General features: G+C 35.9%; 3 protein-coding genes across 4 annotated transcripts in view; 2 read left to right on the top strand and 1 right to left on the bottom strand.

The window, feature by feature from the left end:
- The window catches only part of LOC119832268 (protein tweety-like), a 52,524-nt gene extending 41,234 nt beyond the window's left edge, over positions 1-11,290 (top strand). Inside the window, exons 4-15 of the mRNA XM_038355928.1 lie at positions 424-579; positions 2,218-2,346; positions 4,578-4,721; positions 5,015-5,227; positions 5,774-5,902; positions 6,758-6,895; positions 7,390-7,534; positions 7,971-8,116; positions 8,698-8,795; positions 9,515-9,697; positions 10,438-10,640; positions 11,087-11,290. Of these exons, the coding sequence (XP_038211856.1) occupies positions 445-579; positions 2,218-2,346; positions 4,578-4,721; positions 5,015-5,227; positions 5,774-5,902; positions 6,758-6,895; positions 7,390-7,534; positions 7,971-8,116; positions 8,698-8,795; positions 9,515-9,697; positions 10,438-10,609 (1,632 nt within the window). The 5' untranslated portion in view covers positions 424-444 and the 3' untranslated portion in view covers positions 10,610-10,640; positions 11,087-11,290. The remainder of the gene's footprint in view (positions 1-423; positions 580-2,217; positions 2,347-4,577; positions 4,722-5,014; positions 5,228-5,773; positions 5,903-6,757; positions 6,896-7,389; positions 7,535-7,970; positions 8,117-8,697; positions 8,796-9,514; positions 9,698-10,437; positions 10,641-11,086) is intronic.
- LOC119832522 (balbiani ring protein 6-like) lies at positions 10,909-11,472 on the top strand. Its single transcript, XM_038356182.1, has 2 exons — positions 10,909-10,945; positions 11,087-11,472. The coding sequence occupies exons 1-2, from the start codon at positions 10,909-10,911 to the stop codon at positions 11,470-11,472; spliced, it is 423 nt and encodes a 140-aa protein (XP_038212110.1).
- A 5,221-nt stretch (positions 11,473-16,693) lies between these two features.
- Positions 16,694-25,665, bottom strand: LOC119832324 (sulfotransferase 1 family member D1-like). Of its 2 annotated transcripts, none has more exons than XM_038355987.1 (9): positions 25,536-25,665; positions 20,792-20,879; positions 20,462-20,596; positions 19,672-19,771; positions 19,186-19,351; positions 18,635-18,761; positions 18,225-18,319; positions 17,523-17,691; positions 16,694-16,861 (listed from the first exon to the last, which is right to left on the bottom strand). In XM_038355987.1, the coding sequence occupies exons 2-9, from the start codon at positions 20,871-20,873 to the stop codon at positions 16,746-16,748; spliced, it is 990 nt and encodes a 329-aa protein (XP_038211915.1). In that variant the 5' UTR covers positions 20,874-20,879; positions 25,536-25,665; the 3' UTR covers positions 16,694-16,745. The 2 variants fall into 2 exon arrangements, with proteins under 2 accessions (XP_038211915.1, XP_038211914.1); XM_038355986.1 differs by lacking the exon at positions 25,536-25,665 and adding an exon at positions 24,881-24,977.
- Between the last annotated feature and the right edge of the window lie 1,275 nt (positions 25,666-26,940).

The following is a 26,940-nucleotide window of genomic DNA, read 5'->3' as shown; positions in this document are numbered from 1 at the left end:
AGGCAACCGACGGGTAAATTGACAAATATGAAATAATACATAGTGATAGAAATTTTATTTACCGAGCATCAAAAATAGGAAATACATGTTCGATAATACAGGACATGGACCAGCTGCAGCTGAGTTGATGTGGTTCGCCTGATGGTAAGCGATCACGACCGCCCATGAACATTTCCAGAGGTTGGGCCTCTGCAAATGCGCTGCCCGCCTTTAAGGGGTAACGGATAAAAGGATACGGCCCAATGAATATGATTACGAAAGCGCGTTTTAATTCTTTAAAAGTCCTATTCCTAGAAGATACACAAGCATTGATATTAAGATACATAGCTATACAATGTACACGACAAGTGACATTCAATAGTTGTGCCCCTAAATCCTACTAGTGTTGTCAGTGTGTTAACCAAAGGTACGTGAAACCTGCAGGTGTGTGCGTGAACAGCTGGCATGGGCGCGTCGGGCGGTTCGGACGAGTTCGTGCCGCCGCGGCTGTCGCGGCTGCTGCACGCGCTGCCGCACATCAACGTCACGCTGCACCGTGTCAACGACACCTTCGCGCCCAACTCGCCGATATACCTTGAGGTGCGTGCCGTAGGAGCTGAAGGCGCCAGTGGCTCTGAGCCCCTTTGTACACACAGCTACTCTATACTGGCTATTTGCGTACGAAGCTGTTTAGATTAAAAACGCGACGAGAAATGAGAGATAGAAGTTGGCTTCGGCGAAGGACTTCGCTTTCATTTACAGACTCCAAACTTGTGGAATAAATTTGGATATTCACAACGTTGAGGTGCGTGTGACAAGGTTTAGGTGGCTGAATTCGATCCCCAGTTCGTAGATTATGATACATCTTGAGGATGTACCTCAAGATGTATGTGTAAGCAATAAGCAGTATTAGAACTGGCTTAAATCACCAAGTAAATTATTCTAGCAGTGCGTATAATATAGCATTAAAGCATCAACTTTAACACACTCACAAAATAGATTGATTGTGTGTGATAACCTGTGGTAGGAGCTATGTAGGGTCGCTGGTTTTTTAAAAATATGTCCAGGGTATATTGGGACATATCCCACTAACACGGAACGTTAACATTATATAATGTTCATCACACTCATCGATATAACTAATGCAAGTGGATAAAAGATAATGTATACTGTAATACAAGGGTGCCTTCGAAGTCGTACTTAAAGGTTAAGTATTCAATGTTACATGGCGTGTAATCACCTTGTTGTCTCTCATTAATTAAATGATGCCCTAAATTACAAATAAATATATAAAGACGATAGGTCCAAAAGTGACTCACATTATTACGTTGCACTCACGAAAATTACATTTGTTAGTCAAGTTGTGAATGCGAAAGTGGTTCTATCAAGATACAGGTTTGATCTGGTGTGGTGATTCACTAAGAACAGATCTCGGAGATTTCCGTTTGGTGTCCTGATGAAACGTTTATGAAACTATTCGAACTATAGGTATATTATTATATTATTATATACAGATAAATTATGTAATATTTGTGTTACACGTGTTAATGAATTTAAAATAGTTTAGTGAAAAAGATATATTTTAAAGTACTTAATAAACTTGTAAATTTCGTGTCATATATACTAAATTCTAGATTTTTTTGTTAACAGCCTATATTAAAATCATATTAAACCAGATGTTCTGGAGGTTGGCCCAGTTTAAACCACTGACACGATGCGAATTTTTTTCATATTCAAGCATTATTGAACTGAATAGCATTAAAATAATGGAGGGTACGTGTCTATGATTGAATGGTTGAGCTTTTATGTATAGCAGGAAGTAAAAACAAAACGTAATTCTGAGCACGTCACTCCGTATGAATATCAAAGACGAATATGTACTAAAAAGAATATATATTTAATTAGTATGTATTGTACATTTTCTGTGTCTATTGTTAATATATAAAGCTAATTCTATAATATAGCTACTGAGATAAAGATATTATTCAATAAACTCATTATACGGACTAACCTTATAATCAACTAAACATCTTATTGGGAACGGAGATTTTCAGGGTTTGAACCTCCATGGCGATAATACAAAATTGTCTACCTCATAATATTGATCAACTAACCGTCCGTTAAAACATTAATCATTTAAACTTATGGGAAATTTCTCTACCCCTTACTCCAAATGCGTTCCACGCTTTTAGGGGGCAAAGGATAAGGAAAGAAATTGACCGTCCTCTAAAATTCTAGAGTCTCGGAATCCTCGGCTCGATCCCGGGCGCCTGGCTGATCCTCACGCTGACCGTGCTGCTCATATACTTGCTCACAAGATGCTGCGACAGGAAGCAACGCCCGCCGAAGAGTATCACCGCGCTCAAGGTAGTATACCATTCGAGTTTTGTTCTAATCTAGTTTCTGGGTGAAGTGAATGCGGGTATCTGTATATTTGTATCACGTGACACGATAGTTAATCGTTTTGGGACTTCTTTGAGATAAATACTGTCGCTTGCTTTAGAAATACGTTAATATGGTTTCTGCAAACACACGCTGAGGTTGAGTGAATTACCTAATTAAAAAAATCACCTGCCAGGGTATACATAAGCCATAGAAATACTTTCTCTTGCCTTCGGGTTCCGCCGGGGATTAAACCGCAGCACATACTTGCTGTGCCCCGCAATTCTACCCGCGTAGTACCTCAACAAATGGGCTATCTTACACTGTACGAATTTTTCAAATCGGACCAGCACTTACTGAGATTAGCGCGTTCAAACAAACAAACAAACTCTTCAGCTTTATATATTAGTATAGATTATGGAAGCAATATCATGCTAAATACACGTTAAACTGTTCTTAGTATTATATCATTATAATTAATATTATTATTATGCATTTTAATGACTCCTCAACTTGATTTCTTTTCTTATGATTCTATCGCAAATGAAAAATAGCTATAATATTTCACTGCTTCCGAGTAAATACAATTAATTTCGAGAAAGGAATTTTCTATAAACGTACAAAGCCCTTATTAAAGCGTTGCACGCAATAATAAAATTAAGCAATATGTCGGCGTGGAATTTAGATTGAGTGCACTTCGCCTTTAAAACAATACTAAATAGCGTGATATTTTTAGTTCCATCGGTTTGTACATTAGTTAGGGTTGCCACTGATTTTTTTTTATACAGTATTATTTTGATTATTATCATACACTCCCTTAATTTTCTCAGTTATGTTAGTAATGCAATTGTAATTTTAACAGCGTTAAATATAAAGTTAACAAAACACGTTGAAGACACGATATGAACAAAGAAACCTTAAGAGCGCATTTATCAACTATAACTAGACCTATGTCTGTTAAGATGATTACTATTTACACGGTTGACAACCCTGTAGTAGTAAACGAAAATTTACAAAACACGTTGAAGACAAAATTTGCAACAAGGAACATTTAGAGCGCATTTATTAACATAATACAATTCAATATATGAATATGTGTAAGTAGACCTATGTCTGTTAAGATGATTATGCTATTTACACGGTTGACAACCCTACAGTAGCTGGTAGGATCATCAAGCGGTTCCCACAGTGATGTAACCCCACATGTGTGTCTGATAGCTGTTACTGACTCGATATAATAAAGTTTATACGATTTATTGAATTCACTCCCTATAAAACTGAAGAGTTATTGACATTTAATTTTTTATTAACAAGATCGTTTTGAAACGGTTGTAAATATTTGATGTTCAGTAAATCATCGGTTTGTTGTTATTTATTTTAAAATTGGAACTAAATGGATTTTTTAAATATTGGCACAATTGCATTTTAGAACATTAATCTGACAATGAAAAAATGTTGCTTTGTTGAAATAAATAAGTGAAGCTATGTAGGATGCCATGAAGCATTCAGTTGCAGTTTAATATATTTCAGAGGGTTAGAAATATGCAAATTGATTGTATTGGTCCATATTACATAATTACGATATTATCTTTAAGACATAAATGCTTCAAGTTGTCTTATCAAGTAGTTTTGAATAGATCCCTCATTCGATAAGGTACCTATCTCATTAATTTTTATACACTTTCTATTTAAGCTTCTAAAGACGCATTTTACGCCATCTATTAAGAAACGCTGGAATATCTTCTCTTGACCTATATAGCTACAACTTAGCCTACATGTTTTTCTAGGTCATACTCCATCTGCATATTAATCTGCAGCAAAAATAATAAGTTATTTAATAAGAACATACTATTCTTAAGCGGAGAAGTAAAAATGTTTCATATTATAAATTTGATAAGTCTACAATATGACATAGCTGGGTACATATTATAAATTGATTCACAACTCGAAGTTAATATGAAGTGAACATTGCTAACTTTTATAATGTTTATAAAATACGCTTTAATAATTGATTGAATTAAATTGTCTCACTTGCTCTTAATATAGAAATTATTGTATGCGTATCGCCACGGGTCCTTAATAAGTGTACAAAGTTTGGGTCAGTGTAAAAAAATGGGTCAAAATCGAGTCTAAAGGAGACGGTTACAAATTACATACTAAGAAACGTCTGTGTTCATTTCGTGCGCCATATTCTATCATTCATTTATGATTTTCAGATAACACTGATGATACTGTCTGTACTCTGCTGCGGCGCGATCGGTGTCGGCCTCTTCGGCAATGATGACCTGCACAACGCGATGCTGCAGAGCATCCAAGCTGGCAACCAGCTCGCCGCGCTGGTCAATACTGTTAAAAACCAGGTGATTTACACCTCCTGTACTTGATTCTTAAATATAAAGGCATCCTTGGTACGACTTGCACTTGTATAGAACCGATAAGAATTGGTTTGTAAAATCATGAATTGTGTGCTTTAATTAAAAATTTCCAAATTCCGGTGTTTGTTGAATAATAAAATTATACAAGCTACGCTTAAAAGAGTTAGTTTAAACGAACAACAAATTTATTTAGTCAAAACTCCTTTTCATTCAGATAATAATATAAAAAAGTAAGTAGGTAAGGTACGTAATGTAATTATACCATTTTTCATTTCCAGTCAAGCATACTAGAAGAGGCGATGGGTTCCCGCGCCCGGGCGCCTCTAGCGCGATTAGCGGACGCCCTAGACGCGCCCGTCGCCAACCAGACGGCGCTGGGCACGCTGCTGCGAGCGCTGTCAGCGCTGAGGAACAACGCCAGCGCGGCGGCTTCGGCCGCTGACAACCTGCGGCGGCCGCTGGCGGCGCTGAACTTGGACGCGTTTATGAAGGTGGGTGTATTAGTAATGCTGAAAGTCCTGTTAGTTCTGAGAAACGTCTGCTTCGCTTCAGCAGATTATAACTTGCGGTGCTAAACCTGGACTCGTCTATAAAGTTGGGTTTGTAAGTAGTGAAGTAATGCTGGCAGCGCTGTCTGGGCTGAGAAATTACGCCGGTTCTGTCTCAGCCGCTTATAATTTGTGGCGGCCGTAGTTTGTTTTACTATTATGGATGAAAATTTGTAAATTGGTCGAGATTTCGTTTTGGTCCTTCGAACCGAAATCTAAAATCTTATCAATTATTTTGATTTCCAATGCGGAACAAAATGTAAATATTTTAAAATTTACCCTAATCCCACACGATTACAGGATTCCACGTTTTATATTATCGCATTCGAGTACCATTACAACTTTGTACCACAATCTTTTGTAATCCTTTGAGCCGGATCTCACAATCAATTCTTTTATATTTTTATTACGTAAAAACAATTTGATATGTTACATTATTAACCATAATGCTACTGTTTCCTCAACTAATGAGATATGTAACAATTCCAGCGGCTGTGGATATGGGAGGCGGCGCGCTGGGCGGGCGGCATGGCGGGCTGGTGCTGCGGCGGCGCCGTCTGCGTGGCGCTGCTGGCGGCGGCCGCGAGGCGCTCGCGCCGGGCTCTGCTGCTGCTTTGTGTGAGTATATGGGGGTATCGTGGTAATTCGAATAGATTCGAATAGATCTATTATTCGAATAGTTTAGAATAGATTCGAATAGATCTATTATTCGAATAGTTTAGAATAGATTCGAATAGTATATTATCACCATCATTGATGTGAGTTAATCCTCCGTGTTAAATATACTGATGTATTAAATACTGTGACATATATGTTAAATTAATTATTTAACTATGGTATTAAAATGGTACACTTAAAGTTTCAACAATTCCTAACATGTACAAAGCATTTTAATTTCTCTCTCTAATCGTTATTGTCGGGCTGTGATCAGGTGCGAGTCGATGAGTACAATATCGACTTTACTATGCGTGAAATGGCGGTCACAGTAGTATTGATTTAAGCCCGGCCATATGCTGTGGGGATTGCTATAATACGATAATATTACTAGTAAAAAGGTGTAGATAGATAAGTTACCAACACACGTTCGATGTTCAAAGTGTCGTACGCTCGCTATGACATTATTTACTAACGCGTAATAGATATGATAACGAATAATATGACATGATTTAATAAGTGTCAGCGAGAAAGAGACAACGTAATTGAACTGAAATTAATTCATGTCAATTAGCCAGCTATATTTATTTATTTATTTCCTACAGACATAAGTTTTAAAAATTTACAATTTTTATAAACAAAAAATTTTTATAAACAGTTTGTCTTACATATATTTTTAAAGTTTACAATATGTGAAGCCGATGTTTCCGATGTTTGTAAGCTAGATTGCAGGGCAACCTGTATTTAGGAGAAACAGCTTGCTTCTAAAGTCAAATATTACCCCTCAACTTACAATTGATGCAATGACGGGTGGTGCAGGTGTGCGCGCTGGGCGCGCTGGTGGCGTGCTGGGCGGCCAGCGCGGCGCTGGTGGCGGGCTCGGTGGCGGCGGCCGACGCGTGCCAGGACCCCGCGCGCGCCATCGCGCTCTACGCGCCGCACCGCCTGCCGCTCGACGTGCGTTCCTCCTCTATATGCCGTAATAGGGACTGAGCTGGTGGTCCACCCGATGGTGAGCGATCACCGTCGCCCGTGAACCTGCGTGCAATTAGTGCGTCTTCGAATGCGCTGCTCGCTTTTAAGGGGTAAGGGATTGGGAAAGTTTGACGACTCGAAAGAAGGAAGGGTTTAGGAAGGGTTAGGTAAAGGAAACGGGCTTCCGGCTCCCATGTTTTGTTTTTCTCAACCCCTCGATGTTTTTACTGAATATTAATACAAATAGCTGAACTATCTCCTAATATTTTGTCATTAATATACAATACATATTGTCAAAACAACAGTAACTATTTGATACTATCGTAACTATTGGTGTACCTATGGCAGCCAAAGCATGTTGTATTAATGTAGTAGTTGTAATGTAAATTTCTATAAACAAAAAGTAACTTAGCGACTTAGTAATTCGAGTAACTACAATACACCCTATAACTGATACAGCGAGCACAATGTTCCAGATGGTGCACTACTACCTGTCGTGCAAGGTGTCCCGCGAGAACGTGCTGACGGCTGAGCTGCGCAACGCGCAGCGCGCCGTGGTGGCGGTGCGGCAGGCGCTGGCCGTGCTGTCGCGCGGCGCGCCGCAGCTGTTCAACGATCCCGGTTAGTTTGTGCGGCAGGCGGGGTACCGGCTCGAAGGATCCGATAGGTCCTTCGAACCGGAAGTAAAATTTTCTTTGAATATTTATCTTATTTGGTTAAGTTTGTGGTGTTTTTGATTATGTTATTTTATTGGAATGGCTGAGTACGATAACTTGATACAATAAAAATGATTATAAATATTTGAGAAAAAAATTATCTTTTGTAGGGTGTGGGTGAATTCGGCTGGAGGGACCAAAAGGCTCTTCGAGCCAGATGAAAAATTTTGTTTGAATGTCGATGTGTTTTTTGTATATCGCTATAAAATATGTAATGTTGCGGTTATACAGAGGGACTATTTATCGGTTTCTTGTAATAGTTTAACACTATATATTTAGTAGTTGTATTTTGAAGAATGCTTGTCGCACAAGCACATAAAACGTGGTGGTGTCCCTTGCAGGGCTGCAGCCGGCGCTGGGCGCGCTGGGCGCGGGCACGGGCGAGGCGGAGCGCGCGCTGGTGTCGCTGAGCAGCGCGCTGGAGTGCCGCATGGCGCGCGCCTACTTCGTCACCGCGGCGCGCGCCGCCTGCGACGCCGGCCTGCAGGTGCGCGCCAACACGCATATTTAGATGACAAAAAATATACAGACAGTCGAAAACAGTCATACACATAGTGGAAACACACAAACAGTCTTAAAATTACAATTTTTATTAACTACCTAATAGTTATGATGTAGTTGTTTGTTATAACATTTCTAGAACGTGTGCCGAATAGGAAAAAGAGTTACTTCAATTATATCAATCTAGATATATATATATATATATATATATATATATATATATATATATATATATATATATATATATATATATATATATATATATATATATATATATATATATATATATATATATATATATAACTCAAAGGTGTCTGACTGACATAGTGATCTATCAACGCACAGCCCAAACCGCTGGACGGATCGGGCTGAGATTTGGTATTAATTTTTAAGAATGGATATGAAATATTAAATGGAATGGAATATGAAATGACATCTTTAACCATTGTGTTTTTATTTTTTTTCAAATACATAGCACAATTATTTAACAAAATACCTTAATACAATTCCCGGAATTCTTAAACAAAAAGCACGTTGAAATAACATGTGGTATATATGCATTTACAGGCGTTAAGCCTTCAGCTGCTGGCGGCTGTAGTGGCTGGGTTCCTCTTCACCGCTATCGTTCTGGTCGATTCGCACGCGTGGATATACATCAACACTAAGTAAGTTTATATCCATTTGATTATAATAGTGCTACCCCCACGTTGCTTAAAACTATATGTGAACTTATTATATGTTGTTTATTTTTTGTTTAAGAGAAAAATGAGTTTCTGAAACTCGATCAAACAATGATCTATATGGTTAAGTTGATATTTTTTGTTTTCAATAATCTTATATCTTTAAACGAGCAATTCTTGTATATATTATATATAATTGGAATCTCGGAATCGGCTCCAAGGATTTTCATGAAATTTAGTATATAGGGGGTTTCGGGGGCGATAAATCGATCTAGCTAGGAATCTTTTTTAGAAAATGTCATATTCGTGTTTTATCGACTTAAACTTACTTTTTTAACAAATAGGAGGCGTTTGAGTAGTTTCAATTTATTATGACTCTTCCTGACATCTTTTATTAATACTATTTTTTGGCGAATAATTAAAGTTAAAACAAAAAAAAAAAAATACCGAGCAAAGCTCGGTCATCCAGGTACTGCATGTTATGGCGTCATTCGCACTTCCGAAATGTTTACATGGGCACAGTGTGATCAAATGTTAGTGTAGAAGGGTCGGTATGGTCACCCATGCAGGTGACGTAAAAGAAGCTCCGTTGAACGTTGGGCGGTGACAACGACAAGCTGATGCACTAGTGACATGTGTTAACTCGTAACTAGCTTGTGCGCCACAGAAGGCTTTGCGTTAACGCGGCCCGTGTCCGCCCGCAGGCGCGCGCCGGGCGGCGAGGAGCAGGCGCCGTTCCTGGCGGGCGCGGCGTGCGGGGGCGCGGGGGCGCCGGGCGCGGGCCGCACGCTGCCGCGCCCCGCGCCTTTCCCCAACGGCAAGCCGCCCTCCTACAGCGCCGCCGTGCAGCTCATGGACCTCGGCGAGCGGGAGCGCGAGCGGCCCAGGTACGCGACTGACATATGGGGGGGGGGGGGTTACATTAACCCCTCCATAGGTCTACACTTTAAATTGATAATTTTAGGTTTAAAACTATCAATTTAAAGTGTCTACGCAATGATAATATCATCATCTAAAGAAATGTTCGTAACTGAGTGAGTTAGGGTCGATTTAAATTTTAAATGTATAGATTTTGAAGTGAAACTTCTTTAGAATCGTTGTGATTTCAAACCTGATGCAACGGAAAAACGACAGGTAAGAGACACAAATACAAAAATGTGTAGAATGAAGCCGGCGAAGAATGAGACAGAAATACATATACTATTTTATATTTTATAAATATTCATCTCATTCTTTTGTCGATTTACTGAAGTTTCACTTCTATCGTGTGTGAATTGCACACACACCTTTTTTTTTTTTTAATTTCAGTTAGCTCAAGTAGCTTAGTTAAGAATCAGTGACACTACAATAAGTTCATGAGTTCATCTTATTGTCCTGATGGATTCAATAGTTTCTGTACACATACTCTTGTACAAGAGCAAGTGAAATAATTGTGATGATTTCATATTTAAAGCCTGTTTCTATTTCAACTTTAATTATTTCTTAAAAATTCAATCGAAACTAATATTATGATCACGATATTTTCCTTCCATCTCCAATTACGAAAATCATTAAATACAATATGCGTTTATATTAGTAAGGAACGAAAACCATCTCCTCTCATTTGACACCCGGTGCGCGTGCGCAGGTCGCGCGTGTCCGGCAGCGCGACACTGGGCCGCAACAGCGGCGGCGCGCTGGGCGGCGCGCTGGGCGGCGCGCTGGGCGGCGCGCACACGCTGGGCCGCGCGCCGCACAACGGCAAGTACGCGACGCTCAGCAAGCAGTGCAAGACGCTCGAGAGCAACGACTTCTACTGAGAACGGCCTGGCGGCGCGCCCGAGCCTGCTGGTGATTGCTTCGTTTCTTAAACACCCACTCTACAGACACTAGGATAAGTCCTGAACAGTCATTTACACACTAACCCACATAGTCACTCACTCAGACACTTACGCGTTATCTCACTTAGTCACTCACACTCGATTTCATACCGTCACTCATACGCTATAACTCATACTCTTTCACGCTGACTCTCAGTCGTTCACATACTCACTCACTAATCCACTCCTACGCTAACCCACTCAGTCACTCACACGCTACCTGCTACCTCATTCTGTCAATGACACGCTACCTCATTCGCGAACTTGCTATCAATAGTCCGCAATCAGTTTTTTATGTTTGATTTTTCAAAAGTGCTTCTAAAAGAAGTTAGTTTGATTATTAATGCGGTGTACCTTCTACGTGACATGACCGTGTCGGAACTTATAGATATTAATGCGTAAGACGTGTTGTTGCAGGTCAAGCGGGGCGTACGGCCAGCCTGAACCGGTTCGACCCGAAGTACGCGTCGTTCGGGCCGCGCGCGGCGCGCCCCCGCCCGCCCGCGCCGCCGCCCGCGCTCGCCACGTTCTCGCCGCCGCGCGACAAGTACGCCACCGTGCGCCCGCCGCGCCGCGCCGACCCGCAGCCGCTCTCCGCCGCCGCGCTCGACTACCGCAGCCTGCAGCGCCCGCGCCGCGACCGCGACCGCCCCGACCGCCCCGACCGCTCCGACCGCCCCGACCGCCCCGACCGCCCGGACCGCTCCGAGCGCCCCGACCGCCCCGAGCGGCAGGGGAACGCGCGCCGCCCGCGCCCTGAGCGGCACGACGCGAGGGATCTGTACGCGGTGACGGAGTTGTAGTGCCGGCTCGTGCGTACGTGCGGGGAGGGGTGCCGCCATGATGTTGTGTGATGTGCGCTGTGCTGTGAGGGGGGGATACGGAAGGGAATGTAATTGGGGGTGGAGGCGCAAGTCAAGTGGATAAGTTAGAAATTAAGTAAGATTTGTAGATTTGGGTTGAGCGTTCAGAAAAGATGAAAATTGTTTAGTGGATGCAATTACTAAAGCGTGCGTATAAGTTTAAGACGTGATTAAATAGTTACCAATTACGTGATTGGGTCATGTATTTAAGAATGTAATAAAATTTATAAAAGACAACCTTTATTGTTGAAGAATACACAATCTCTAGTATAATCGGTGTCATCAAATAATAGAATATAAATCGCATCTGTTATCCGTGTCAGTAATGGATGCAATATAAATAACTGTACATTCTTTTTTATATTTACTCTTCCACAAATTATGCAACGAAATAGTCATACTACGATATCACGTAAATGGCAGCTGTTTATCACTAATATTGTATCCCGAAAGCTGTAATAAAAACCTAAATCTCTATCTCTCATCATAATGGTAACCGTACACCCCCGCGCAAATATAAAGGATTCAAGTGGTTTGTGTTTTGCAATTAAGTTTGTTACTCTGTACCTACGAAAGTGATGTGACATTTATGAAACAATAACCGATGGTTATATGGAAACTATATACGGTGATGTTGGATATAGTTATGTGCATTTTAACCCGTGTTTTTAATATTTATGTGTTTTGTATGAATATCAAATATTGTTTATGTTATGATATTTCGATGGTATACAATAAATGCAATTTAACCCAAAATTATATAATTATGTCAAATGTCGATTATTCGATCGAAAATGATGCGATTTTCATACGTGAAAAGTGAAGATTCAGGTACTGTTCGTGTGAAAAAAGAAAATTGGTATTTTCTTTTTAAATTTACACGATTGCTCGTTATGCTGGCCATAACGCAGCACTTACAGAGACGATTTTGTCCTTAATTTGCATTTTGACGGTTAATCAAACATTCGAAGCGTGTGCAGATCGGCTCCCGTGCGTACAAATTAAAAAATAGTTTAAAAACTATGGCCTAGGACCTTTTGTATATATTTTTAAAATCTCTACTTTTTAACGTTATATTCAAAAAATTCTAGAACGAAGACAATGGCGGGAAATCTTTTCAAATGAGCTTCTGTCTACGTGGCTGTGGAAACTGAATCATGACTGAGAAAAGAGTTTTCTTTTTGTCTTATTAATTGGATTTAAAGCTCAATTAATCGAAATTCGACCTTGCTCCTTTCTATACTAGATACAATTTAGTAAAATTTACACCAGTGTGGGGAGGATGAAAAATTTGAAAATATTTTGCGTTTTGTACAAAATTTAGACGAAATTTTTCGACGTTTCGAATATAATGCGACCTATTTAAATAGTGTGGTAACTTGAAATGCCAAAATGTAGTCTGGCGAGTAGGGGCTCGGAGCCTAACGTAGAAAATACATGTATATAAATATATTAGATATCTCATAATAATTAAACATATAGGCAAGTTTGTGTGAATTTTAATCTTTTGAGTATTTATTGATGGACGGAGACTTTTCGATTTCGATACAAGTTGTGAATGCACCGACTTTTTATAGCATATATTAATTCGGCTCAAGGCATTTTTTTATCTAGATAATATAGCGTGGACCTAATTGTATATAAAATAATTTATCTTACTAAGTGTATTAAGTACGAATAAGCATTCCACCATTTGTAGTGAATTGGGAATTGGTAGATGTAAAACTGACTTAACTTACTGGTATTAAGGTGCAAAAACAATACTGCCATTTGAAATGCTAGATTAGGTGTTCAGAGGGTGGCCGCTCCAAATAACACCTATTGTAAGTAAAATGATTGCGAAAGACAGGAATCCTGGCTGTTTGTGAACCATAAACAAAAAAAAATGTGACAACTGTTTCATTGTCGTTTATCTGGTTATGTTCTTTTTTTGAAAAAGAAAATCTTTATCGTGACATTGAACGATTTCTTTTGTCAATATTAAAAGAACTAATTCCTTTTTTAAATATTGAACAATACGATTAGAGAATTTTTCGCGATCATTTTTTTTCAAATAATTCTCGTCTAGGCTAGTAGTTATTAAGCGACGTGGTACCAGTTTTTATTCAGTATTAAAAATAGTGAACTTTGTGAGAATTTACAACGACGTTTCGTACGTTTTTAACGGAGATAATTTTAGTTAACTTCAAGGTACCGTAAGCAGTGTATTCGCCAAAGATATGCATAATGTATAAGTACATACGTATATAATTAGTTATCGATAGTTTAAGGTTATATATAATGGCTGCTACGCGCCTGTCGGTTAATTTGTACAAATCTCATTTCATATTTAATTGTTTTAAGTGACCATACGTGGTAACGTCGCCTATTTTGTATTGTATATGTATTTATATTTCATATTGCTCAATTTTGTATCGTGCGTAAATTATTTTTGGGCAGGGAACTTCTTATACTGTAATAGCTTATGATTTACGTAGTTACGATTAATTTATTAAAAATCAAAGAAGAGAAGAGTAGATCTTAACATTTCGTTAATAAATTTGGAACAATAATACAACATAATAATTAGATAAATCAAAAGCTCAAATACAGCTAAATAAGGCATCAGATTGTGTTGGCGTACACCATTAAGCTTTATTGTAAAATAATGTACAATTTCTATTGAACTTTTGGTCTGAAGCGTTTATTGAGATATATGGTATAAATAAATAATGTGAACAAATATGCAATAACTTGTTCTGGTTTAGGAGCGTGAGTGTGTCGTGCAAGGGAAGGTCGCTTCTATATTAATATAGAAAGGTTATAATTTTGATTACATATACACAATAGAATGACCCTATTTATTTACCACAGACGGACCCGGGGAGGATCGCTAGTCACATATAACTCTAAAACTGATGATCTCATGATTTGAAAAATAATAAGAAAAATATTTAAAAGCCCACTAAAGGATGTGTTAAAATCTTTTTTATGTTTTTTATATCCATTAAATTAAAAAAAAAAAACAAATCGCACTCAAGCTCCTAAACCGGTAGCTATTTAAGAGATAAATACACGGTTTTCAATGTAAGTAATGCACACTATTTATTGTCATTATAAATAATTAATTAGGCGGTTATAATGTTTTAGACTATTACGAGATATACTTCTTTGCTAGCTCGATTTTGCTTTACGATTAATTTAATTTTGTACCCATTTTGAATAATCTGCACAATCATGGTTACCAAGGCGGGAAATTGTTTGACGAAGCATTCAGTGTTGCCAGTGAGGAATTATGTATCTGTCATGTGTCAATGTCAAAATTTATTGTTTTGATTCTGTGGTTGTTTTTTTAAGTAGTAATTTTATTTATTATTTGGTGTTATGTGCCATATTATGATTAAATTGTGTTTCGGATTCGGTATTAATGGAATTTATCTATGTTTATTGAAGAAATTAAAGCTATGCAATACTTTATGCTTTTTCGAGTCAATTATGGTGCGTATGTTACATTTATATATACTGTGGTCCTCTTTACATTGTAATATATTGTTTAAGCTGCTAAAAAAGACTTACGAAATATGTATCTTTTGTAGAATATTGTTTTTATGTATTTTTTAATTTATTTATGTGGCCTATATAATTTCAATGTGTTTTTATTGATTTTGTCTGTTATTTTATGCGAAATGTAAAGAGGTTCATTTGATTCTGAAGCACGACGGTGCGATATTAAACGATTGATGATTAGATCAAGTGTATGAGTTTACAATGAGTAAATAAATGGATAATGATAAAACCTGTTTTATTTATAACTTCGCTACATCTGTTCCCAACACACTATCCTATCTCTTAATTGAAGTTAGTTTAAATGTATTGTCACATAATAGTATACTATTTACTACCCTGTAAATGAAATTGAAGTGTATGTTTGTTATATTCAAATAACCGATTTTTACTAAATTTATGGATGTACAGAATGTACATGGTACACGTACCAAAATAGCATATTATAGTGTTATAATTAGTTATAATTAGTGTGTACTAAGAATCATAATAGTTCTTCTAGAAAAAAAGGTCACAGACGTTCTCAATCGAGATAAACAAAAATAAAATGCGACCAAATTACATTAATTCCCTATCAAACACAAAGAGAATCACATCAGTCGATTGAAAGCCCACTAAGTTTTATTTCTCTTTACACTTATAGTCCTTCCTTTTTAGGAACGTCAGTTGGAATTTTGGAAATCTTACTTGCTTGGTACAAAAATTTCCACCCATTGCACTAATGTTTTTAAACATATCAAAAACATACTTGACGTATACGATAATGCAATTCAAACAAACAATAAAAAGAAGAAAACGGCAAAAAGCTCACTGTATTATGAAAACCCAGCGACATCGCGACGTAGTAAGGGTTAATCGGATCAGTTATAAATTCATGATGTTTGCTGACCTTACATTGTTGAAATTGCGTTATTCCAACGGCGTGCATGTTTTATGAAGTTTGTGACTATATGTACGGAGATTTAGTGGTTTATTGACGCTTTTTGAATATGCTAGTCTCGATTTACTTTCGACGTTGCACTTTTGCGGAGACAGTTTTGTCACAGATAATACTATAATATACTAGATTATTTGGGAACGTGGATAGGAATTTGAATATCGATTGGTCGTAATTATATTGTACTAACGGCCCGACTTCTTCTGTGGTGCAAATATAGCCCTTAGGGATGAAGCAACGAGATTAGCACGATTAAATCAAAAGTTCGCCTTTATATTATTAGGTATAGATTTGGTAAAAATATGAATGAAATCTTAAATTTCCTTGTTGTCATACTGACATATTAAAAATACAATATTAAGAATTTCCAAAAAAAGAATAATACCTATATTATAATAAATACAAAGTAATAAGAGCAGCATAAATACAAAGTAATGCCTACACAAATTAATGAACACACTAACAAATTTACCATTATTATTATTTCAAATTTATTACGGTAAATAAAATGATCTATAAACTTTAACAAACTACCTAACTACTACTAACAAAGTACCTTCTTGAATTCTACGTAAGTAAAAACCGAAAATCATTTAGAAATAAAGGACATTTTAACAGATTTTCAACGCGATTTATTCATTACATTCGAAACGTCAGTATCAATGAAACAATGAGTAATTCGTTTAAAATCTATTATATATTATTTATTACAAACTTGAAACAAGCATTTATTTTAATCAACAGCGGGAAACTGCATGTCAGTATTCTCGAGGTGTTCCTTCATATATTCCTCGGCTTCCTTCCTCAACTCCTCTGTATTGAAGTAATTCAACCAGTTACCAGATTTTCCTGTAGATTATTATAGAAATTAATATTTTTATTACTATTCGACTCAGGGGAGTTGCCTTTAGTACGTGGGATAGTAATGGCGCTATATTATGATTTTATGACTTACATAGCTTGTCGTCTTTTTCCCATACTGGAATTACTCCTGCTTTAAGACATCAGTAGCTTTCTTGGAATAGATATGTGGTGGTAAGTAATAAATTCACTGGTAAGCCATTGTAGTTCTATAACCTTTGTTATGAAGAAAATCGATCGGTGTAATATACGTTAAACACGAATATCCTAACCTAACCTACCCTTGGTACACTTTTGCTCAAAATTTTAAACATTTAACATTTTTAAAGGGTAATATTTCATTTTATTTACAAAGTAACGAACACATTGAATACAAAGAGCGTGAAACTCGCATCAAGTTAAACACCAGTAAATATAAATATAATTTCCTAGAACATTTATTTAACCCACCATTAATTATTTCTATCATTTATATCTAAATAGTTGTTTATTTACAAAGAAAATTGACCAAAATTAAAAACATAACCAAAAATCTTTTATCATTCATTTTGATTCCGACGATTTAAAAATAGTTTTATATTTAAGTATTTTCGTTTTAAATACCTGGCTTCTACTGAGAATTTTAACTTAGCACTAATAAACAACCTACCCTTTCTCATGAATTTCATTTCTGAGTCCTTATTATTTTCACTTATATCTAGAGCAGAGCGTTTTTTCATATTGTCAAAGGTCAAATGCTCTGCGAGTTTGTTCTTCTGTCCATCAGTGTACTCTTTGCCGAGGAATGTGCAGACTCTGTCAATCACATTGCGTAAGTCCTGTGTGTGAAAGAGAGAAAACAAATAAAGTTGTCGGGTCTAAATTAAAGAAAAGGACCACTTTGAAAATGAAAAAGAAACCTATGACTAATAAACTGGAACCCTATTTCTTAACATACAGACAGATTAACGGACTTCTCTGTCCGTTTATCCGTCCGTCCATCATTAGGCTGTATCTGATGTACCGTGATAGTTCGACATTTTAACATTTCAGAGATGTTGTTTGTTTTGGCTCTATAATAAAAAAATAATAAAAACAATTAAATTAAGCAACGATCCTAAATTGGATTGGTGATCAATTTTTGTGCTTTTAAGCTCAATTGTATGAAACCCTTTGGGTCGCGAGTCCCACTCGCACTTGTATTTCTTTTTGAAAATATATAAGTGGCTGTATTTATTTGCTATTTATTAGTTTATTTGCTAAATGACAATAACCAGCAGCAGTGGAATTAACTAACTCAATACTCCTTTATTTTTAGTCATTTTTCCGTCCCTGTATCATTCATAATACATATATACTTTTTAAACATCACCTTTTGCATTTCTTCATAGAATAAGAACATCATATTGGGACAGTCTCGTTTCTGCCACGCTTCTTCGATGTGCGGGAAAATTGGCATGTGGAGGACTGAAAGTAAGATATCTATTTTATACAAAAAAATCAAACCTTCAAATTGTCAGAACTAAATGCTTCCAATTTGCCTGAATCTTTTATGTTTGTAATTACATTTGTATATAATTACATATTTTTACTGGGTGAACCGATTCTTATGATTTTTTTTTATTTGAAAGTCCATATTTCTCATGCGGTCGTATTGAAATTTTGTCTAATTCTGTCATTTTGCAGGCGGTTCAGTTTCTTGTTAAATATTATTGTTTCCTATTATAAAGATAGTAATTTTATAACGAAACAAATATAATCCATGATAAACAAAGGACTTACTCAAATTGCGTTTAAAAAGGTCCCAAAACTCGGTGAACTCGACGCTCTGATCGAAGTAGCGGAATAGCTTGTGCATGAAGAAGAAAGAAACAGCCACGTCTAAGGGATTCCGGGCTATGTAAAATACCTAGAAATAAGAATTTGATTAAGAAAATTTCGTCGGGAGTTTATGAGTTTATGACTATATATATATATAGGTAGCACAGTATTTAGGACCTCGGGCTTCAATAGAAAAGGGGGTTGCAGATGTGACGAGCTTACGAGATATTGTTTTTTAAACTTATTTGTATATTATCCTCACCACCATTGCTCGAAATAGTGAAGTATAAAATGTGAAGATACCGGTAAAAGTAGTAATAACATCTGCCAAGCTGGACCTGGCCAGCGCGGTAGATTATGGCCTAAACCCTCATAGGAGGCTTGTGTCCCAGCCGTGGGAACATATATGGGCTGATGATGATGATAATGTGCATAGAAATAATTATTTGTAACAAAAATACTTATCCGCCTTCATACTGTCGAAACTAGACCAAAATAATTGGTAAATTTACCTTAGCGGTATCAAGTAGCGAGGGAGGTAAGAACTGCAGGTTGACGTGTGTCTTCACAAATCGTGGGGAGTGCAGAGTGTGCAGGTCGCGGTAGTCGTGGAAGGTGGCGCGACCGTGGCTGCCGGTAGGTGGTGGTTTTGATACTTCTGCAGCTTGAGTTGGGTATCTGCGCGAGTGGTGAGATATATACTATTTCTTTATTCAATTTTGGCATATTTATTCATTAATTTATATGACACTATTGGTTCACCCTGTTTTCACATTATTTTTGTAAGTTTTTCAAATAATAAATTTTACATTATTTTGATCAAAGTGACGACTAATCTAGCAAACCAAATATCATTTAAATCCTTGCAGACGCTTTTGAGTTATAAGCAGTTTAACTTACAGGACTCCGCGTCATTAGCCGGACAATTCAGTAAATCCAGTTAATTGACACATGTGTTTGTTAATTCTTTCCCTTTAGGAATAAGGGAATGAGCTTACTCTATGAAAGCAAATCGTTTGGTGAGAGATGCAGCGGCAGCTCCTTCGTAATCCATGTCGTTGGCTACCAACCAGACCAGCTCTTGCAGCCATGTCGTACCTAATGGGAATTTCTTCGGTTATTTCATACTTTATACATACAATAACATGAACAACATACATCAATATAGAATAATTGTATAATAATATCAGTATTATTATATAAAATATATTAATATTTGTATGTTGTATTCCATAAATAGACATTGAATGCAATATACAAATAATTAAAAATTATGAAAAGACTGATCTTGTGGCGGGATTGGACCTCTTTTTCTTAAAGGTAAAGAAATATTTTTAAAATGCATTTTTATGTGAATGGTGGTTAGTCGTTATTATATTTTGGTACATAATTGTGGGGAAATATATGCATATTATAATAATATATATTTCGATTTGATATTTTCCTTTCTTATAACCCGTTTAGTATCAGGGCCTAGTGGAATTTGAAAGATTAAGTTTGTTTCTCGCATTTTTAGCAAATCGGTTAAAATGTTCCCGAAAAATGAGGTTCTCAATTTGGTTGTTGGACTTTTAGCATACAATCCTATTATCCAACTAATATTATAAAAGCGAAAGTTTGTAAGAATGTATATAAGTTAGTTACTCTTTCACGTGAAATCAGCTAGTCATATCTATATGAAATTTAGTACAGAGACAGATTGTAGTCTGGATTAGCAAATTATCTATTTCCCGGGTACCACGCGAGTGACGCCGCGGGTAGCAACTAGTATATACTATCGCCACATACCTGATCTTGAGAAGGAGACTACCCAAATGTCATCAGGTCTAACTTCTAGATTGTAGATATCTTCAGCTTTGTCACCAAACCCTGCCATCCAGAAGTACCCCCGTGGCCCCACTCGAATGAAGGGGCGAATGTAATCTAGAAATTAGAAACTTTATTAAATGAAATTTTCTAAAAGGATGTCTGTAAAGATTGTGTTGAGAAATTTTCTTTATAAATGCTATAAAAATAAAACTTAAAAATGCTCATTTAATTACCTACTTTGATGATATAATCATTCCGTATTTCTGAATTAAAGCACCATATAAGTTTAAATTTATATTCTTATTTTACCTTTGTAGTATTTCTGTGCTAATTTGTCTTCTTCTTCAGTAACATTGCATATTTCGAATGGAAATTTTAACCTTTCCGTCATTGTGGCCTGAAATAAATATATTTTAACACACAGTTAAACACAAATTATGGCAGAGAAAGCAGAGTAGCTGGAAGAAAACGATAACTGTTACGATCCTTTAAAAAACTATATAAATTAATTTATACTTAGAAAAGTTTAAGAACACAATATGTTATAAATAATAAAATCATAAATATAATAAAGTAAACAGACCTAATAAACTTTACACACGTTTTCGTATATTTTAAAGAGAAGATGCCTTTATATCAGATGTTTAAATGGCAAATTGAGTGAGAATTCTATACATTGAAAACAACTGTAAAGATTAATTGTTCAAGGAGTTTTTTTTATCTCAATACATGTTTGTTTACTTGTGTATAAACAGAAAACAGATAATAGTTAAGATAAAAATATTCATTCTGTTAACCGACTGAGACAAAAGTTGTTTTCGGATTATATTAATGTATGTGCATGAATGTTTTCTTGGTAATAATTTATGTTACTGATGGATTATAGAACTCTGTTCTTTTGAAAGTCATCAATACGTAGGTAGGATACGTAGGTCTTGTTATCGGTTTCAACATCGGAGAGAAATTAAACTCAATAGGGTGTGATAAAAAATTGTAAAGCTTTATTTTAAACTACTGATAGAATAAAAAAAACGAATATCATTTTGCGCCATATTGTCAAAGCAAAACTATGATGGCGTCAAATGGAATCACCTATTTCTAATTTTGAATTATCATACCAACATATAGCGATTAAAAGGTGAATGAACTCTCAAACCATCGAAATATAAAAAGGTTAGCGTAAAAAGGTTTTCATTTTCGCAGCAGGTAGCGTGGCGGATAAGGGGATATTTTATCGGAACGTGCTTGCAATATTTTGGCCCAATTGGAGTGGGGCCAACGGCGGCTCACCGGTTATCACATCTGCGTGGTGTACCTACTTTCCGTGTAACTCCATGTTTATGGAAGTTTTAAATGGATTTTCTTTAAACACCGTTGCTAGTGATCTTTTTTTCTCGAGAAAACTTCCCCAATATTGCTCTTAATAGTATTATTTTTAACTAAACCGCCTTCAAATAAGCAAGCAAAACTAGACCTAATTTAAACGTCATAACGTCATAACTTTAAAATAGGTTCAGACAGTCCAAAATACAAATTATCAGGAATCGTTTATAGAACCCGTGGCACTTTTGTAACTGATCAAAGGCTGATAGTATTACTTATGGCTTTTCGAGTACCTTCTTTTTTTAAGTGGCAAATTCCGATCCTACCGAGATAGGATTCTACCAATGTCAAGTTTTGAACTGATTATCAGACTCTTTCTGATCTTTCAATAAACTAGTAAAACAAAGGGGATATAGTTTTGTGACGGATAAATTCAAAGTCTACTGGTTTTATTTCTAGAATTATTAATTGTATTGAAGTGTTTTGTTTGATTATTTTTGTACCAGGTTAATAAACATATAATTGACTTCGTTTGACCCGCGGCTTCACCCGCGCAGTCCATCTACAATAAATCGGTCCCAATAATTATTATTACAACCCATAAAAATTGTAAGAAAAAACTTTGTTTGGCCTTCAACATGATATTCAATACATGAATGCACAAATTTTATCGAAATCAGTGCTGTAGTTTACCCGTGAAATCGTAACAGACAAACAGATAGACAGACTTCTGAAATATTAGTCATTAGTATTTCAAGCCAATTTTCCAATTCAATTCATTCGTTCTATTCAATTCAATACAATGTGACAGTAAATAAGAAAAAAATAGTTTAAAAGATAATTTATACAAAAAAAAACCGGTAGCACGTGTTGCGTTATCTTTTCTTTTTTGTCTCAGTAATAAGTCCTATAATAGCCTTACTTATAAATATAACAGTGAAATTTATTCAAAATTAAGTTTTATTTATTAAAATATTTATTTCGATATATAAATTTATACGCGTAATTAACTAAATTCTATAGACGATAGGTAAAATTTGCTTCGTTGAATGTCACAGTACAATGCTATAATAAATAAACACAAATCACTCAATAGTCCTTAAAACGTATATATAAATTTTAATTAGAATCAAGTCGAAACACCAGCAATTCACGGTACAAAGATCAAACAGGCAACAAGGTGGGAATTTCTTTGAAAATGTCTTCAGATCTAATAAACTCAAGCGTCTCGAAAGCTTGTACATGTGTGCAGCAATTTCGACCTAATTGTCGTTTGCTAATTGTCTTAGTTGTTACTTGGAAATTGGGCTTTGAGCGCTCGTAGGAGTGTATATGACGCTGCTTTACACGTCTTTATGAAGTGTTTTTTGGGTAAGATGTGTGTCGCTCTCGCTTTAATTGCAGTCTTTTAACTGACTGAAAATAGGAGGTCGCTTTGTATATGTTTATGTATGTGTTGTAAAGAAGTTTTTATTAATGTGTTTCTCTTCTCCATAACTCGGTACCATCAGAAGGATAATATCCGGTCCTTTGGAAGGCTTACGCGGGGACACAGGTTGCAGAGGCCCTTAGTATTCAATTGTTGTGGGACACCAGCGCTAGTCTGCCATGACTGTACTAAGGAGATACAGGTCCACGGCCGATGTAGGACTATTGCATGATATGGAAATTATTATTGTTATGTTCAGTTATGTGTGAAGATGGGAAGAGATTTAGTGCATGAATATAACATAAAGCGGGTATATACGTAAACATAAATTATTTTATTTTGTAAAAATAATTCATTTTACATTTAACTATGTAAATACAATTATTTTTTGTGCGTTTTTTGCTGTTAAAATTGAACGAATTGAACGTTTCGGCACGAACTGGGCCAGTTCGCACCGGGGAAGAACCACACCCCCACAGAAAACCAGCGTGAAATAATAGCATGCTATTGTGTTTCGTTCGGTGAGTGGGGGAGCCGGAAGCCCATATCCTTTTCCTTACCCATTCCAGTCCTTTCCTTTATTCCTCTCGTCAATCCTTTTTTCATCCCTCTCCAATGTGAAGTCGGCAATCCATTTGTAGAGGCGTAAGGTCTACAATCGACCTTACGCCTCTCCAAATGTTCATGGGTGGTAGCGCTTACCATCAGGCGACCCACCAGCTCCATTGCCGACGATGACATAAAAAAAATATTTAAAATCTTGCCTCTTTTTATGATTAAGACGTATAAGGTTTAGGGCCAGGTTCGTTACTTGCTGATAAATTAGCTGATAGTCTATTCAACACTTTGACGTATAACTATTTATATTTATAATAATATAAAGCTGAGTTGTTAATTTCTTTGTTTATTTGGGCGCGTTAAACGCAGGAACTGGTGTTTCGAATTGAAGAAAATATATTTATATTAAATCTTATACCTTTAATATATATATATATATACAAGAATTGCTCGTTTATATATATAGCTAGTAGTACATTTATTAAAGAAGGCTGTTAAACATAATGAAGGACGTGGGTGAAGCCGCGGGGCAATCTAGTTTTACATACACATCCAAACATATCCAGAAGTTGTGAAAAAGCCGTTAATCACTACATAGTAGGTATGAAGCAAAGTGGTTCCCGAGTTTGTCCATATGTATGTATGTTTAGGTCTTTAAAACTACACAACGGATTTTCATGTTTTTTTTTTAAATATGCCGACTGATTCAAGAAGAAGCTTTATATTTATAATAACATCTATTAAACTACCCCGAATTTAACTGCGAAACCGCGGGCAAAAGCTAAGAACTAATATATTGACACGTTCAAAAAAAAATCAATCAAACCTTGACATTATTGGTATAATCTATAGTAATATTATAAAGCTGATGAGTTTAATTGTTTGAACGCACTAATCTCAGGATATAGGCTATATAGGCGAAGCCGTTGCGGACCGCTAGTACAAAATAAAATATCACAAACTCATTTCCAAAATAAAGATCAGGTCTTGAGAATTTCACCACTTGATCTCAGTGAAGTCGCAGCTAACTACGCTTAATAACTTGCCTATAAACTTCTAAAAGTAAGTAGATAATATAATAAGCTTACCGAAACTTAAGTAAATATCCAAGTACTAAGTACAGCCTTTGTGGAGCAGGTATTCGAGACTGGCAAAGATACAGGTTTCCATTTATATTGCAACCTTCTGTTTTGGAAATAAACATCGATGTTTTTTATTACTTTCGATTATTTAAATGAATTAAAAACCTACTTTATACTAATACTAGCTTTTGCTCGCGACTTCGCATGCGTTATATTCGGAGTGGTTTTATATATGTTGCTATACTCATAAACCTTTCTCTTGGATCACTCTTTTTATAAAAAAAAAAGCCAACAAAATTCGTTGTGTAGTTTTAAAGACAAGACATACATTCATAAATAAACACAGACGCGAGAAGGGAAAGGACTTTATATCTAGTATAATTATCCCTGGATCTTCTGACCCGATTATAAAAATAGAAAATCACGTTATCTGTGTGTCATAGGCCATATTGTATATTGTTTTTAACCCGGGTTGATTCGGGTGGAGCCGGAATAAGCGGCTAATAAGGTACTTGCCCCAAAGTTGACCTGATAAAAACAAAAATATAGCCTATATATAAAATAATATATAGGCTAGGCCTATATATAATATAAAATACAAAAAAAATAATTAATTCTCCAAGTGAGGGATTTTTTTTAATTTTAAACGAAACGTACTCACCAGACGTTGATTGTGACAAAACTGTGTGGAAATCTTATAAATGCAGATACTTTGCGTGTAGATTGATTAATGATTATAAAAAGAGCATTATATATACAATTTAGAGCACGTCATGACATAGTACAAGGTAGGGTTGTCAAAAGATTGTTTTCACAGTTTCAGGAAATACCGCATAAAATGACATTGGAAGAAACATGATTTATGTATTTGAGTAGAAAGCTGTCGTTCTAAAGAGTTTTTGCGACATCGCTTCATAGCGGAGGGATGTCGATAGACGTATTCACCAACGGCCTTTTTATTGCAAAATTATTAATATAAGGGTAACTTCATTTCTGGTTATATAGGTATACTGAATAATTTCTTGTTTTGATAAAATTTCTGGTATAATAATGAATGAGAGGTTAGCGTCTCTTTTATTTCTTACTTATCTTTTGGCAGCCCTAGTAAGTATTGAATAGAATAATGCCATCTCCTTCGCACTTACTCTAATTTAATAGTGATCAAAAGAGAAAAAAATACGTGCAGCCATAAGGCCCCAAGGCATTCGCGTGATTGAACTACTTAATATTATAAACAAACAATTACAAATATATAAATATATTAAGAATGATTTAATTGTTTTCAAGGAATATATAACAACAATGAAGATATTATATAAACTTTATAGAAGAACAATAGAAGAAAATTAAGTTAAAAGAAGATTTAAAAATTGGATAATTTTCCAATTTAAGTGGGTGATGGTTAAATTAATTTTCGTCTGAAAACTTGGAAAACCGATTTAGACAGACAAACTGTTACAAAACGTTTTGTATGCAATGATAATTAAAAGTTTCGCGAGGCCCTTGAGAATTTAACATTTGCCAATTCGCCAGTGGTCATCTTAAATGAGATTTTATAGCACGGTGAAAATGTTTTAACATTTAATTTTATAACAAGCGGCGTCCCGTGATATTCATTCGTTTCCGTTCATTCACTATGTATCAAACCAGATCATTATCTTGTGGCGTTATATATTGAAAGAAAGAAAGAAAGAAAGAAAATACATTTATTTATATAAGGTAAAATAAAAAAATATAAAAAAAATGATCTAATTTACAACACACTAAATAAACCTCATATAAACAGGAGATCCACTCAGTGTAAAAGAGTCTAAGCCCATTAAAGGAACTTAGACTCTCCACTGATTATTAGTGGACACCACATTGACCCCCTGACAGTGGCAGCGTACATCTAAGAATAAGAATAACAAATATATATATTAATATTAAAAAATAAGTACAGTAATATAAAATAATGCATAATTTAATATAAATACCCAATTTACAATAATTAAATATAAATATAAACGAATAGACAATACCAATACCAGTATGATACATAAATAAATAAATTAAGCCTAAAAACT

This window comes from Zerene cesonia, chromosome 15, assembly GCF_012273895.1.
Source record: "Zerene cesonia ecotype Mississippi chromosome 15, Zerene_cesonia_1.1, whole genome shotgun sequence".
Classification (NCBI taxonomy): Eukaryota; Metazoa; Arthropoda; class Insecta; order Lepidoptera; family Pieridae; genus Zerene; species Zerene cesonia.
Note: the sequence above shows the minus strand (reverse complement) of the source record. Positions and strands in the feature narration are given on the sequence as shown.

Excerpts from the sequence above, each read along its gene's own strand:
- LOC119832522 (XM_038356182.1), top strand. The coding sequence starts at position 10,909 with ATGACACGCTACCTCATTCGCGAACTTGCTATCAATA. Across the intron at positions 10,946-11,086 it reads TCGCGAACTTGCTATCAATA|GTCAAGCGGGGCGTACGGCC; the intron begins GTCCGCAATCAG and ends GTGTTGTTGCAG.
- LOC119832324 (XM_038355987.1), bottom strand. The coding sequence starts at position 20,873 with ATGACGGAAAGGTTAAAATTTCCATTCGAAATATGCAATGTTACTGAA. Across the intron at positions 19,772-20,461 it reads AGTCTCCTTCTCAAGATCAG|GTACGACATGGCTGCAAGAG; the intron begins GTATGTGGCGAT and ends AATTCCCATTAG. Across the intron at positions 16,862-17,522 it reads AATGAAATTCATGAGAAAGG|GAAAATCTGGTAACTGGTTG; the intron begins GTAGGTTGTTTA and ends AATAATCTACAG.